Source organism: Pectinophora gossypiella, chromosome Z (assembly GCF_024362695.1).
Source record: "Pectinophora gossypiella chromosome Z, ilPecGoss1.1, whole genome shotgun sequence".
Classification (NCBI taxonomy): Eukaryota; Metazoa; Arthropoda; class Insecta; order Lepidoptera; family Gelechiidae; genus Pectinophora; species Pectinophora gossypiella.
The window spans coordinates 17,465,105-17,477,155 of record NC_065433.1 but is presented as its reverse complement, the minus strand read 5'-3'; the positions used below and the strand labels follow the sequence as shown (position 1 = coordinate 17,477,155).

At 38.4% G+C, this 12,051-nt stretch overlaps 1 protein-coding gene across 2 annotated transcripts; it reads left to right on the top strand.

The window, feature by feature from the left end:
- The first annotated feature begins 2,109 nt into the window (after window positions 1-2,109).
- Window positions 2,110-11,628, top strand: LOC126380486 (uncharacterized). Of its 2 annotated transcripts, none has more exons than XM_050029929.1 (3): window positions 2,110-2,304; window positions 10,421-10,642; window positions 10,876-11,628. In XM_050029929.1, the coding sequence occupies exons 1-3, from the start codon at window positions 2,179-2,181 to the stop codon at window positions 11,041-11,043; spliced, it is 516 nt and encodes a 171-aa protein (XP_049885886.1). In that variant the 5' UTR covers window positions 2,110-2,178; the 3' UTR covers window positions 11,044-11,628. The 2 variants fall into 2 exon arrangements, with proteins under 2 accessions (XP_049885886.1, XP_049885885.1); XM_050029928.1 differs by lacking the exons at window positions 10,421-10,642; window positions 10,876-11,628 and adding exons at window positions 7,690-7,791; window positions 7,969-8,639 and having other exon boundaries at window positions 2,142-2,304.
- The last annotated feature ends 423 nt before the right edge of the window (window positions 11,629-12,051 follow it).

Here is a 12,051-nt window from a genome sequence, read left to right as displayed (position 1 = left end):
GAGCATACTTAAGTGCATATACCAAATAAATAAATAAATAAATAAATAAATAAATAAATAAATAATACCTACGTATAGAGTGATAAACCCCTCCTTTTGGATTTGCCGTCGTCGGGTAAAAAGACCAGTGGAACGGGATTGTGCAAGGGAAGGTCTTGTGTAAATACGAGTACTAGGACACAATCAGTAAGGAAAAAGGTCTTACGAAATTGCTATTTAAAGCATTCATACATAACCTTTCAATCAAAGAAATTAAATAAATTCTAGCTTAATTTCAGGTTGTCTAGATATAAATATGACTAAGTAACTAAATGAAAGACTGTATCGTAAAAAGATTAGTGTGCGTCAAGCTAGCGGCCTCAAAAAAAAAATGGGCACGAAAAAATAATTTGACCATACCAAAAAATAGTACTCTTATTGAAAAAAATAGTACCTGTTGTAAAAAAATTAGTACCATCACGGTTCTGGATTTATAGCCATGTTTTATTGCACTTGCTAGCTTGACGGTGAGCGAAATTTGGCGAGAGTTAACGACAAGGTCTTTCGCTTTGATTTAAACGCCAAAAAATAGTATCGAAATAGTACTCACCCCCTGCAAAATACCGAAAGTAGTACTTCAACGGTTCCAAAGTTATAAAGGTAGTTCTTTGATCCCGCTAGCTTGACGTTTTGAAAATACCTATTATCTGGGGAATGCTTGCATACTTCAGTTTGTAACTAATGTCAATAAACTCGTATGAAATAGTACTCCCTACCATCATAATTTGGACCTGATTCTCTTTGTAGAAATATGTCAAAAAGTCATTATAACCTATGTCATACATTTATCAAGACGAGTACAGTCGCGAACAAAATTATTACACATGGTCAAGAATGTTGTCAGATTTCAGTATTTTTCCCCATTTTTGGGTAAAAATTGGTGAAGTGCCAGGGTTGTTAGATGAAAGTAATATCATTGTTGAAACTCTTTGAGTTATTCTACAAATACTGCAAATTGTTTATTAACAAACACTTCGATCCGTAACAAATTCAACATGAAGGTATAAATTATAAAATAAATCAGCAGATTAAAAATGTATTATGATGTATTAAAATCACAGATTGTTTTCGATAAGAACTAGACCCATGCAGCCATTTTCTATTAAAATTAGTGCATATGGGTGTATGCAATAGAATTTTTTTGTAATAGCAGCACTGAAGTGCAAAGAAATGGTAGGGTAGACCTCCAAAATGGCAATACTTACGAATAAATTGTGAGGTTATGTAATTGTCTACGTGACTGTATCAACAACAAATGTATGGCATAGGTTATGATGATTTTTTAACATTTCTACAAAGAGAATCGGATCAAAATTATGATGGTAGGGAGTACTATTTCATACGAGTTTATTGACATTAGTTACATACTGAAGTATGCAAGCGTTCCCCAGATAATAGGTATTTTCAAAACGTCAAGCTAGCGGGATCAAAGAACTGCCTTTATAACTTTGGAACCGTTGAAGTACTACTTTCGGTATTTTGCAGGGGGTGAGTACTATTTCGATACTATTTTTTGGCGTTTAAATCAAAGCGAAAGACCTTGTCGTTAACTCTCGCCAAATTTCGCTCACCGTCAAGCTAGCAAGTGCAATAAAACATGGCTATAAATCCAGAACCGTGATGGTACTAATTTTTTTACAACAGGTACTATTTTTTTCAATAAGAGTACTATTTTTTGGTATGGTCAAATTATTTTTTCGTGCCCATTTTTTTTTTTGAGGCCGCTAGCTTGACGCACACAAAGATTATTATCATTTTACCTACATTAAGATGTAGGAAATCTAAGGATTTTCCTCATTGAAAAATTACTACATATTTATCGACCGATTGGAGTATGGAAGGCATAGGAAAGAAAGGTAAAAACTTAGGAATCAAAGTTGATTCAATTTAATTTCGCAAATGTTAAGTAGATCGAGAGGTGCATTTTGCAATTGGATATTTAGGGAGGTTAGGTGGATATCCGTGTGTGTTGCATGCGATGTGAGACGTCAGCGGCGGGCGCGGGTGCGACGCGGTGAGCATTTGTGCAACTGTGTGTGGAGGACGCGCGCATCCCCACTGCGGGTCCCCTTCACGCGCTGCGCTGGCGGCGGCGGCGGCGGCGGCGCGCGGTCACCAGCCAGTCCTCGCTCCTGCACCATGCTCGCCGCACGCTCGCTCGCGCTCCTGTTGCTCGCCTCCCTCGCGCTCGCCGCCGCCGCGCCGCCCCCGCACGTGCGCGCGCGCAGGCAACTCGCCGACGACAACACACTACAGCCCCTAGAGGTATGACCATTTACATTTCCTACGCTACGCTACACTGCCGGCTATGCGAAGGTACCAATACCAACTCATGAAACCGACTTCCTCCACAAGCGTGCATGTGAAATGCTGAAATCATGCGAGTGACCTCACAGTGCACTTAACATTGTTTCCCTAGACCGGATAGCTTTTTTGTATGAATCCATATTGCGTTCTATGGCCCACATAAGAACTGATTTGTCGCACTGGAGCATCCCGGCTGATGTAGAATAGTGATGGTTACTTCGTGAGTTTCTATGATTATTGTTTACAAAATATCCATATGTTTTTTCTGGGCTGATTAAATTTAAGTTCTGGCTCATACTTTCCAAATTACTTACATAAAAACTTTAGACCTATTTACTATCAGTATTAGATATTGATTAAGTAGAGTCAGCAATGGGTACATAGAGCGCATGTGGCGCGTGAACTTCAAGCGGGTGTCGGGCAGCCGGCGGACGCCAATCGGGCGCGCGTGTATCACCCCGCCACCGGCGTTCGTTGCGTAAGCGCAAGCAAGCGCAGTGCCGCAGACTGACCACTGCGTGTTTTTCACCACAAAACCAACAATAGTAAACATTAGGCCTGACGTAACGATGGCTCTGCTGCCAACATGGTCTCCCCGATGATCATCAGTGTTCAGCCAGTTACCGCTTGCCTCGAGAGCGGCAGCCGTACTACTTAATTACTATGAAGAAAGATATAACGATTGGCCTATTGAGTAAAGCCGAACATTAGCCAACATACCCGTAATAAGATGTTTTGTATGTAGTTCTCACCGTTGCGAAAGGAGATCGTCTTGTTTCAGTTGTTAATATTGTAATGATCTTGTTGACCGCTATTATATCATGTAATAAAACACCTTTTATCTCTTTCTTTCATTTTGGTATTACTTTGATGTATTGCTGATATTCATGGTGGCAATATTGATTGGTGAGAGTATTCAGGCGTTTTGTTACATAATGGTCCCTCGTCGATGCAGAGGTCGTGGTCTACCTCGCCTTCCTCTATCTTCCGCTACCGCTTCTGCATACACATACGAGCTTGACAGTCTCTGAAGTAATCGTAAACTGTATATATTTAATTAATGACATAATATCATTATATAATAAGTCAGTACTAACCGAATTTCTGCCTCAAAAATTTGTGGTGGTAACATTCACACTTTGCAAATTAATTGTACATTTATATGCTACCGTTGCATTGACAAGACATTACATATGATATTTAAATTCTGGTCTCATAGTAAATAGTTGGTGTTTATTACCATAACTGCTGAGGTAATGTTCAAGGACGGGTCTCACTGCCCTTTCGTAATATTACCTCGTTTGTGTTGAGATATACAATATACCTGCAGGCAAATGATACAGGACTAGCTTTCACTACCGGCGCATACACGTTCCTCGTCAATTATCAAATAGTTGCCATTAGATAATGAGCCTGTGGTATGCGTGACGACGACAATAGTTTAAACATTCATGATTTATGTAGGTACGAATAATGTAGGACATAATTGTATTACTGACAATATTTTAATAGAATAAATATATTTAGAAGTATTTAAGAGTTAAAATGTTCTGAATTGGAGTATTCGTACGTCAATTTACATTACAAAAAAAATAATGTGTCAGAGCACGTGTGATGCGTCTGATTAGTAATTCAAAAGGTACAGATTTTTAATTTACTCTCGTGTTCATTCAATAACGGCCTCTGTGGTCCAGTGGTTGAGCGCTGGGCTCACGATCCGGAGGTCCCGGGTTCGAATCCCGGTGGAGACATATCATAATAATCACTTTGTGATCCTTAGTTTTGTTAGGACATTACAGGTTGATCACCTGATTGTCCGAAAGTAAGATGATCCGTGCTTCAGAAGGCATGTTAAGCCGTTGGTCCCGGTTAATTCTTACTGATGTGAGTGAGTAATCTTTACATGAGCTATGTCAGGGGCCTTTGGCGGCTCAATAATGACCATGACACCAGGGTTGCTGAGGTTGGTAATCCACCTCACAAGTCACACGATAGAAGAAGCAGTGTTCATTCAATCCGTAATTTGGAAATATCAATATCAATGAGTGAACACATTCTTTAAGAGGGTATAATAATGTTTCATGAGTTACATCAAAAAACTTTTATTTAACCCTATTGATAAGAAATATTAGATCACTTCTTGTTATAGTAGTATTCAATGTTGTATGTTGATTGACTGTCAGGAAGATTTTTACCTTGTCGATAACAACCCTCTTTAGTTTATGTCAGAAACCATTAGTTTATTTCTATTATTAATTTTGAAAGAATGCATTTTATTTATTTTTAATCAGCAATACTGAAAAATCGTTCAAAATGACGTGTAATATTAAAGTGTTGTCTGCCTACTATTCACTATACGCGGAATCAATACCTATTCGATTTGTCAAATCCGGAAGGGAAAATGTTTATTAGATATACAATATACGGGAAGTTAATTACTTTTTTTACATTTCGTACTCCTGTTGTATAGATTAGTTTAAATTCTTAGTTTATACTTTGTTCGTTAGGAGTTATAAATGAAACAGTACACTGTCCCGCTATATACGTACTTGTCATTAAATTATTTACATTCCATACATACATACATACAGTTTAAGCCTTGGTGCAAACATATGCCAAGATAACTGACCGTTTAAAGAAGCAGGTGACTGTAGTTTGTTGGATTTATAAATAAACTAATGAAAACAAAAAGTTCTTAAAAACCCATTGTAAGTACTCTTAGCCAGAATGAGTTACTTAATAGAAAGATAGTAATATTATTATAGTATGGAGTCTCTATCATACGAGTATTGTTTGTTACAAAGAGACAAAAATGTGATGCGCCAAATGTTGGCTTACGTCCTTTCTCTGGTTTTATCCATCCTGACGGGATTACAAGCGTGAATTGGGTTTATCATCACTGTATACTTAGTAATTATTTAATAGCCCAAATGTGGCCATCATCCTAGATACAACTTTATCTCTCTATCTTATTCTTATGCACTATTAGGGTACTTAATATATTCTTAAATAATTTTCTACTTTTCTACCAGTGATTCAGATTAAATAAAGACAAATGTAAAAGCCAATGTAAAATTTTTAGAGGGTTGTTTAAGATTTGTGCCTAAAATTGAAGTGTGTTCCATAAATTTTATGCCTGCCGATTACCCGTCTCTTTTCTTTTCGGGGATAAGAAAATGACAGGTAATAACTTAAAATAAGATGGTGTCTGGAGGAATTAGCACCTATGTGTCTTTTATTGCAGTTATAAAAATATGGCCGCACTCTATCTATTCAGCCCATCATGCGATTAAATCTCATGCTACGGCTGGCCAAAGGCCAATCTTGAGAGCAAATTCAGTACTAGGTGTAAGCGTACTGATTCTCATTATATAATGGTTATCTTAACGCTCGCCTGTGAGCATAATGTAGGTGACTCCAAACTATACAACTCCACTAAATTATACAACCAACTCGCTAAAAGTTCTCTTAAGAAAAAAATTAGGTTATAGAAATAAATAGATACTCAGATGGAAAATTTCGCATGTTTTATTGAATATCACGCAATCTTAAGTATTATTACTTGCTACCAATCAGTAAAACTAGAGATTAATTGAGCATGTTTTAGCTACAGGCAGAACCTTGGAATATCGACTTAAACCTAATATGTTAGCTAAAAACCTGAATAGAATTTCGAACGTTCTAATTTTACATGTGCAAAAGTATTATTATGTATTAAATTAATTGGAATCAAGGTCTTAAGTGGGTACATTTATACGCCTTTCAACCGCTATGTGTGCCAGGTAAGGCTCGGATAGTTATCGGTTCTGAGAGTGCATTGAATGCAAGAAAGCTTTTTATTCATGTTCCCAGCGAATTGCGATACTGCATCAAGTTATGCAACCAGGTGATGAGAACGCGGTGCACTGTTCGGTTTTGTACCATTATTCACTATAAATCTAGATAAATACATACAAGTTAGATATAATTTTCATAAAGGTCACATCCAACAGATATTTAGTTGAGTGCATCAGGTTCCTTTAATTCTCTCACGTACATTCTGTAGTTAGTTGAACTGTTGCGTTTTTGTCGATTATAATTTGATTAATAACATAGACTCGGTGAATAAAACTAGAGAAGGAGCGTTTCAGGGAGTTCGGTGTGTGATTACACTAATGAGGCAGTGAACGAGAGGCGGGCGACCTCGACCCAGCCTGCGAGCCACCTGCCATAACTAGCTACTGCTGCGTTATGCCACTCGGTTTGACAACATTCAACCTGCTACTAAAATCAAACAATTTTAGTACAAGCAACTTTGTCTAGGAACTTACCTTCCTACTTTAATGATCTTCAATTGTTCGTTGTTTAATACAGACAATAGTAAGCAGAGATTTGTTTAAATAGTTATGTGAAAAAGAAAAATAAATAATGCGTGTTTATCGTGTTGGGTTGAGTGTGTGGCTATGTAGTGTTGTGCAAGCGGGCGCAGAGGTCGCCGCTTGCGTCACTTCACCTAAACTTGTGCGACATCTCTTGCACAAACGCTTAACGAACATTGTATATACCATCTTGACCTTACTATCGTCACGAAACCATTTCCTGGAAAACCCTTCTTGGGTTGCCTATCAAAGGAGACCAATCAAATCAAATTTTATTACATTCACGAAAATTACTTTCCAACAGACATCATTCGGTCGGAATAAGTAACAAAAATTCAAAGTAATTAAATTGTATAATTATAATGACAACAAGTATTAAGAAATAAAAAAAACTGGCACTAAAGCTAAAGTAGAAGTACGATACTTTGGTATCTACTTCAAGTCCTCAATAACTAATCGGTGAAGGCGTAACCTTCGCACGGCTAATGTATTCGGAGCGCGTTCGCTGAACCACTCGGGGTTCCGATGTAGCATAAAGCACATATCACATATAAGTAGGTTGTAATTCGTGTTACATACTGCACTGGCTGCATTTAGGATCAAAACAAGGACAGCTACAACTTGATTTATGCGATGAATATGACGTCGCAATAATATATTATAATTATTCAGCGTCAAAAACGTCCACATCTTGGTCAAAATCTTTTGGATGATATGACCAGTTTTATAAAATGTTTGAAACTTCATAAAATATGATTTAGTTATAACAACGTACCGTTCGACTGTTTGTCAATACAAATTCATGGCGCATTTGACTCAATCCATTGCATTTGGATGATTATATTTATCGCCATATAATTTATATATCGCGGCTTGGTGGTGGAGTGCTTCATAGTGGTGGTGCGGTGTGGTAATGGTGTTGGTGGTGCTGGTGTAGTGGTGTCGGTGCTTGTGTGTGTGTAGTGACACGTGTGTGTGTGCACAGGGCGCCGAGGGCGAGGAGCAGACGCGGGAGAAGCGCAAGCTGGAGGGCGTCACGCAGGCCAAGTTCGGTATCAAGAACGCCGTACTCGGCTTCGTCTTCGGGGTGAGTACATTCTCCAAATTAAAATAAACTTAAAAGAATATATAAAAAACATTTGCCGTTATATTATTCAAACGGATATAATAAATAAACTTATGCTTTATAAAAACAAAGTACTTATATTAATAAACATTCAATCTTGTTTGTATTCACACAATAAGAAAGTGGTTTATGTTCTAGAAAATCAACTCATTAATCGACGCGAAGACGCGGTTCGTGGACACGTTGGACAGAAAGAACATAGAAATCAACAAACAGTATGGTATTGAAGCGCCGCAGAGCGGTCTGGGCTCGCTGAGCGGCATCGTGGGACAAGTGCTGGGGCCCAAACTACAGCTGCTCGGCCCCAAGATCCAGGCGGTGACGGGGCTGCTGGGCGGCGCGTCCGGGGGCTCCAGCGGACAAGGTGGGGGCTCCGGTCTGGGCTCGATCATCTCGCTCGTCACCTCCCTGTCGGGGTCGTCATCAGGCGGCGGTGCCGGAGCCGGGGCCACCGTTGAGACCGTCGACTCCTCGGAAGAGGACGACTCGTGATCTCCTTGCCTTTCTCGCTTTAATACACTACAACACCGGTGTTTCGAAGTTTAGCTAGTGTTAAATAAATTTTCCGCGTGTATTGACGGTCGCTCGACTAATACCATAATGCTTCAACAACGTGTAAGAAGACGCTAATTGTTTTGGGGTAAGTGTCGTGCCGAGTGTCGTAGTGTATGCAAGCTCTCTCTCCTCCCCTGTGCCGACCGCCTGTACAGTCCGCGGTCTTCCCAGTAGCGAGCCGCATCATGCGCCTTGTATTTATAATGTAAATAGTTTTTAGGTGAATGCTGGTGATATTAAATGTTTCCTTCCAAGTGTTTGTTTGTTTGCACGTCTGCACCCTGTCCCCACCGCACCTTCATTTGTGGTCACGTTTTATGCTTACTGACATCGCACAATTGTATTGTTGTATGATAGTTTCAGAAATTTCAATAACGCTTGTATAATATAAAAGATGAAAAATGAAACTTGACCACAATGTCACAAGCTGTAGATACTTCAATGGTAGATTTATGTAGATAATTGTAGCACGAATTGAATATCTATGTAGAGTTCAATAGATATTTCCACTGCATGTCGTGTTGTTGTCAAAATCCGCCTTTTACACTTTTTATCCTTAAAAGTGTGGTTCAAAAGTCGCAAAAAATACGAAATTAAACTCAATCACCTCCTTCCTCTAGTCATTATACTATCTTTATCTAATTGAATTCGTGCCTGTATATACACTATTCTAGTCGGCAGCTTGTCCTTAGCTATAGTAAATAAATCTAATCGCGAAGCGAGAACGTATTGCCCGTAGTTATTATTACTTAAATTCCATGGCTAAACTTCAAAACGGATATCATGTGACCTTCCTAAAGGTAATTTGCTTTTAATTTGTGAAATATTGCATTAAGCAATTGCATTATAAATAGTTTGGCGATGAAAAAATGTTTTAACGAGTACCTGTGAATCCCACTAACAAATGCCATAATATATAAATATTGGAGGGTTGAGGTACTCTCGTAATAATTATTCTTGCCAATTGCATGGTTTCGTGTGTAACTAATATTATAAATCTGTTGAACTGCTCTTATTAATGTTTAATTTTATTCAAATCTGTAGACACCCATATGTTTGTGTGTAGTAACGTCGTAGCACGTAGCAATTCCGTAGGCCGTAGCCTCACCGTAGCGCGTATCCTTGGTAGACCAGTCACGCACACATTCAACGGCAAATGTAGTTATAAATGCAAATCAAACTCAAATCACCGTTCCAATCGACCTTCTCACCTTTCACAATTAGCTGATTGATTTAAATAGTTTTGATATTATGTTACAAATTTAATACACTAATTAGTACTTAGATAGTTCCGCTCGCCTGTCCTTAAAACCCACAAATACTTACCAATTATTCTAAATTAGAATTAAAATCAGTAATATTATTGAAATTTAAAAAATATATATGTTAATGATCCCAAAAGATTGATATGTATAAAATAAAAAATAACTTAAAAAATCTGTTTGTTTTTCTTTCTTATTCATTAATCGTTTTGTTTTGTAATGAAACAGAATTTAAACTTTCAAATGCGGCGCAGCTTTACGGCCGCTATAAAATATTGCGAAACCAGCAGATGTATGGGTACAAATTACCACGGCCAACGCTAAGCAACAATGCATTTCCCACTTTCATGCATAGAATGCAATGATGAAGTGTGACGAACTGGTAGTGAACTTACACAACTAAACACTTGCAGTCATATTTTCACGCTCCATAAAAATAAATGAACGGTACACTCGTATAGGAACCAGTTTACAAAATTAACACTAACTGTATGCTACTAGAATAAATTGCTGTAAGGGCCATTTTAAGGCTACACATTAAAAGTAGGACGGAAAAATTAGATAACCGGTTCAGCGGGTGAGTGTTTATTTAAATGAATGTTTCTTGAACTACTCCGAAAAATTGTTAAGTAAGGTACGTACAATCTTGACGAGAATAAACATGACAATCAGACTTCAAGCTCGTATAGTACACAGAGATGGTTAGGAAGATAGGCATGAGGGTGAGGGCGGCCACGGTAGACATGTGAGGCTGAGTGTATGCGTGTGCGCAGAGTGGCACTACGTGGCAGCGCCAGGCGAGCCCGAGCCGCTCTCGCGGATCGTCGTCGGTGATGCGGGTGCAGCGCCAGGCGCAGGCGCAGATCTCCACTACCACGGACGGTATACCAGTCTTCGACCGGAACAAGGTCAGCCTGGACTTCCCGGGGAACCTGTTTGGGCCGTCCGTGTCGTTGCTGATCCGCACTACTAAGATCATTGGTGACGTCATACAGGTAAATGTTACACTTGTCATTTAATTTTCTATTTGATGTTATCGTTTGTGAAGTTGAAGTGTGTTTGATGTTTAAACATCAGTCAAAAGTCCTTACTATGCCCTATTTTCCCTATTTAAAAATAATACCTTTTCGCCTTTCCACGTACTTACATTGTTCTTCGACTCTTGATCGAAATGAACTTCAGTGCCTGACGAATACATATAATAGATGTTCCTTCGTATGCGTTTCAGAACTCAGCGGTGCGCTACCAGTCATTCCTCCGTTTGTTCCGGCCGCTGTTCCGCGGGCCATTCGAGATTAAAGGACTGGATCCGGCCACCACCACCACTACCACGACCACGCCACGCTCGGTAGACAACGAGGTGCGCCGGCGTCGCCATCTACCGGCCACAGCATGAACTAACATAACTACAGTGCTGCTTGCCGTTCACTCAGACGCAGAGAGAAATTCTACGAATGCTCGTCATGAAACCATGTCATCGTTGTTACGCTTGCTGTGATTAACAGCAGGACGTAATGTAACTCATCAGATATAGACGTGGGTGAATTTACATACAGTTGGTTTCGGTGGCGTAAACTCACCTTAGACATACAATACAAAAATACGCCACCGAAATTACGTGTATTTACGGTGGCGTAAGTTCTCTCACGTCTAGACTCAATTTCATGATGTTTCAAAATAATAACGACATAAACAGACACATTTTAGATTACACAAAATATGACTATTGAATTAAATAATGCTTTCGCGTATTTCTCTCCTCTGAGTAGATGTCGCCATACAATATAAAAGTAGGTACCTATCTATTTTAGATTTAAGTACTTATATATTTTTTAATTTGTTGATATTATAAGATGCTCAATATTATATTAAAGTAGGCGAACTCGTAAGACCAGGGCCAGCAAAATTATTTATATTTGATACCAAAAGATTTTTCTATAATAGATTATATTAAAAATAAAACATTACCTACCTAAAAAAATAATTAAATCAGATTAAAAAACGTAGTTCAATATAAATAGAATATCTAAATCACGCCATATACGACTGATTACAATACTCATTCACTGTAACATACAATTTATAGTTTATATTATAAATCAAACTTGAAATATAAATGTATAAAAACTATGAAAATATAAGTAGATATATATTTTTGTCCGTTTTAAAATTTACTCCCAATCCCTGGCAATGGCCTGGATTCCTGCATACACACCCTAATTATTGACATTTGCGTATCCGCTGAAAAAGAAAGGGAGGTATAACTTAAAATAAAATTAGATGGTGTGTACAGGACTCAGCACCACGGTTAGGCATTAACTTAAAATTCACTTCAGCTCGACGACGAAGAATCCTGAATTCTATTTCGATACTGAAATCAAATGAAGAAATGTTAAAACATTGA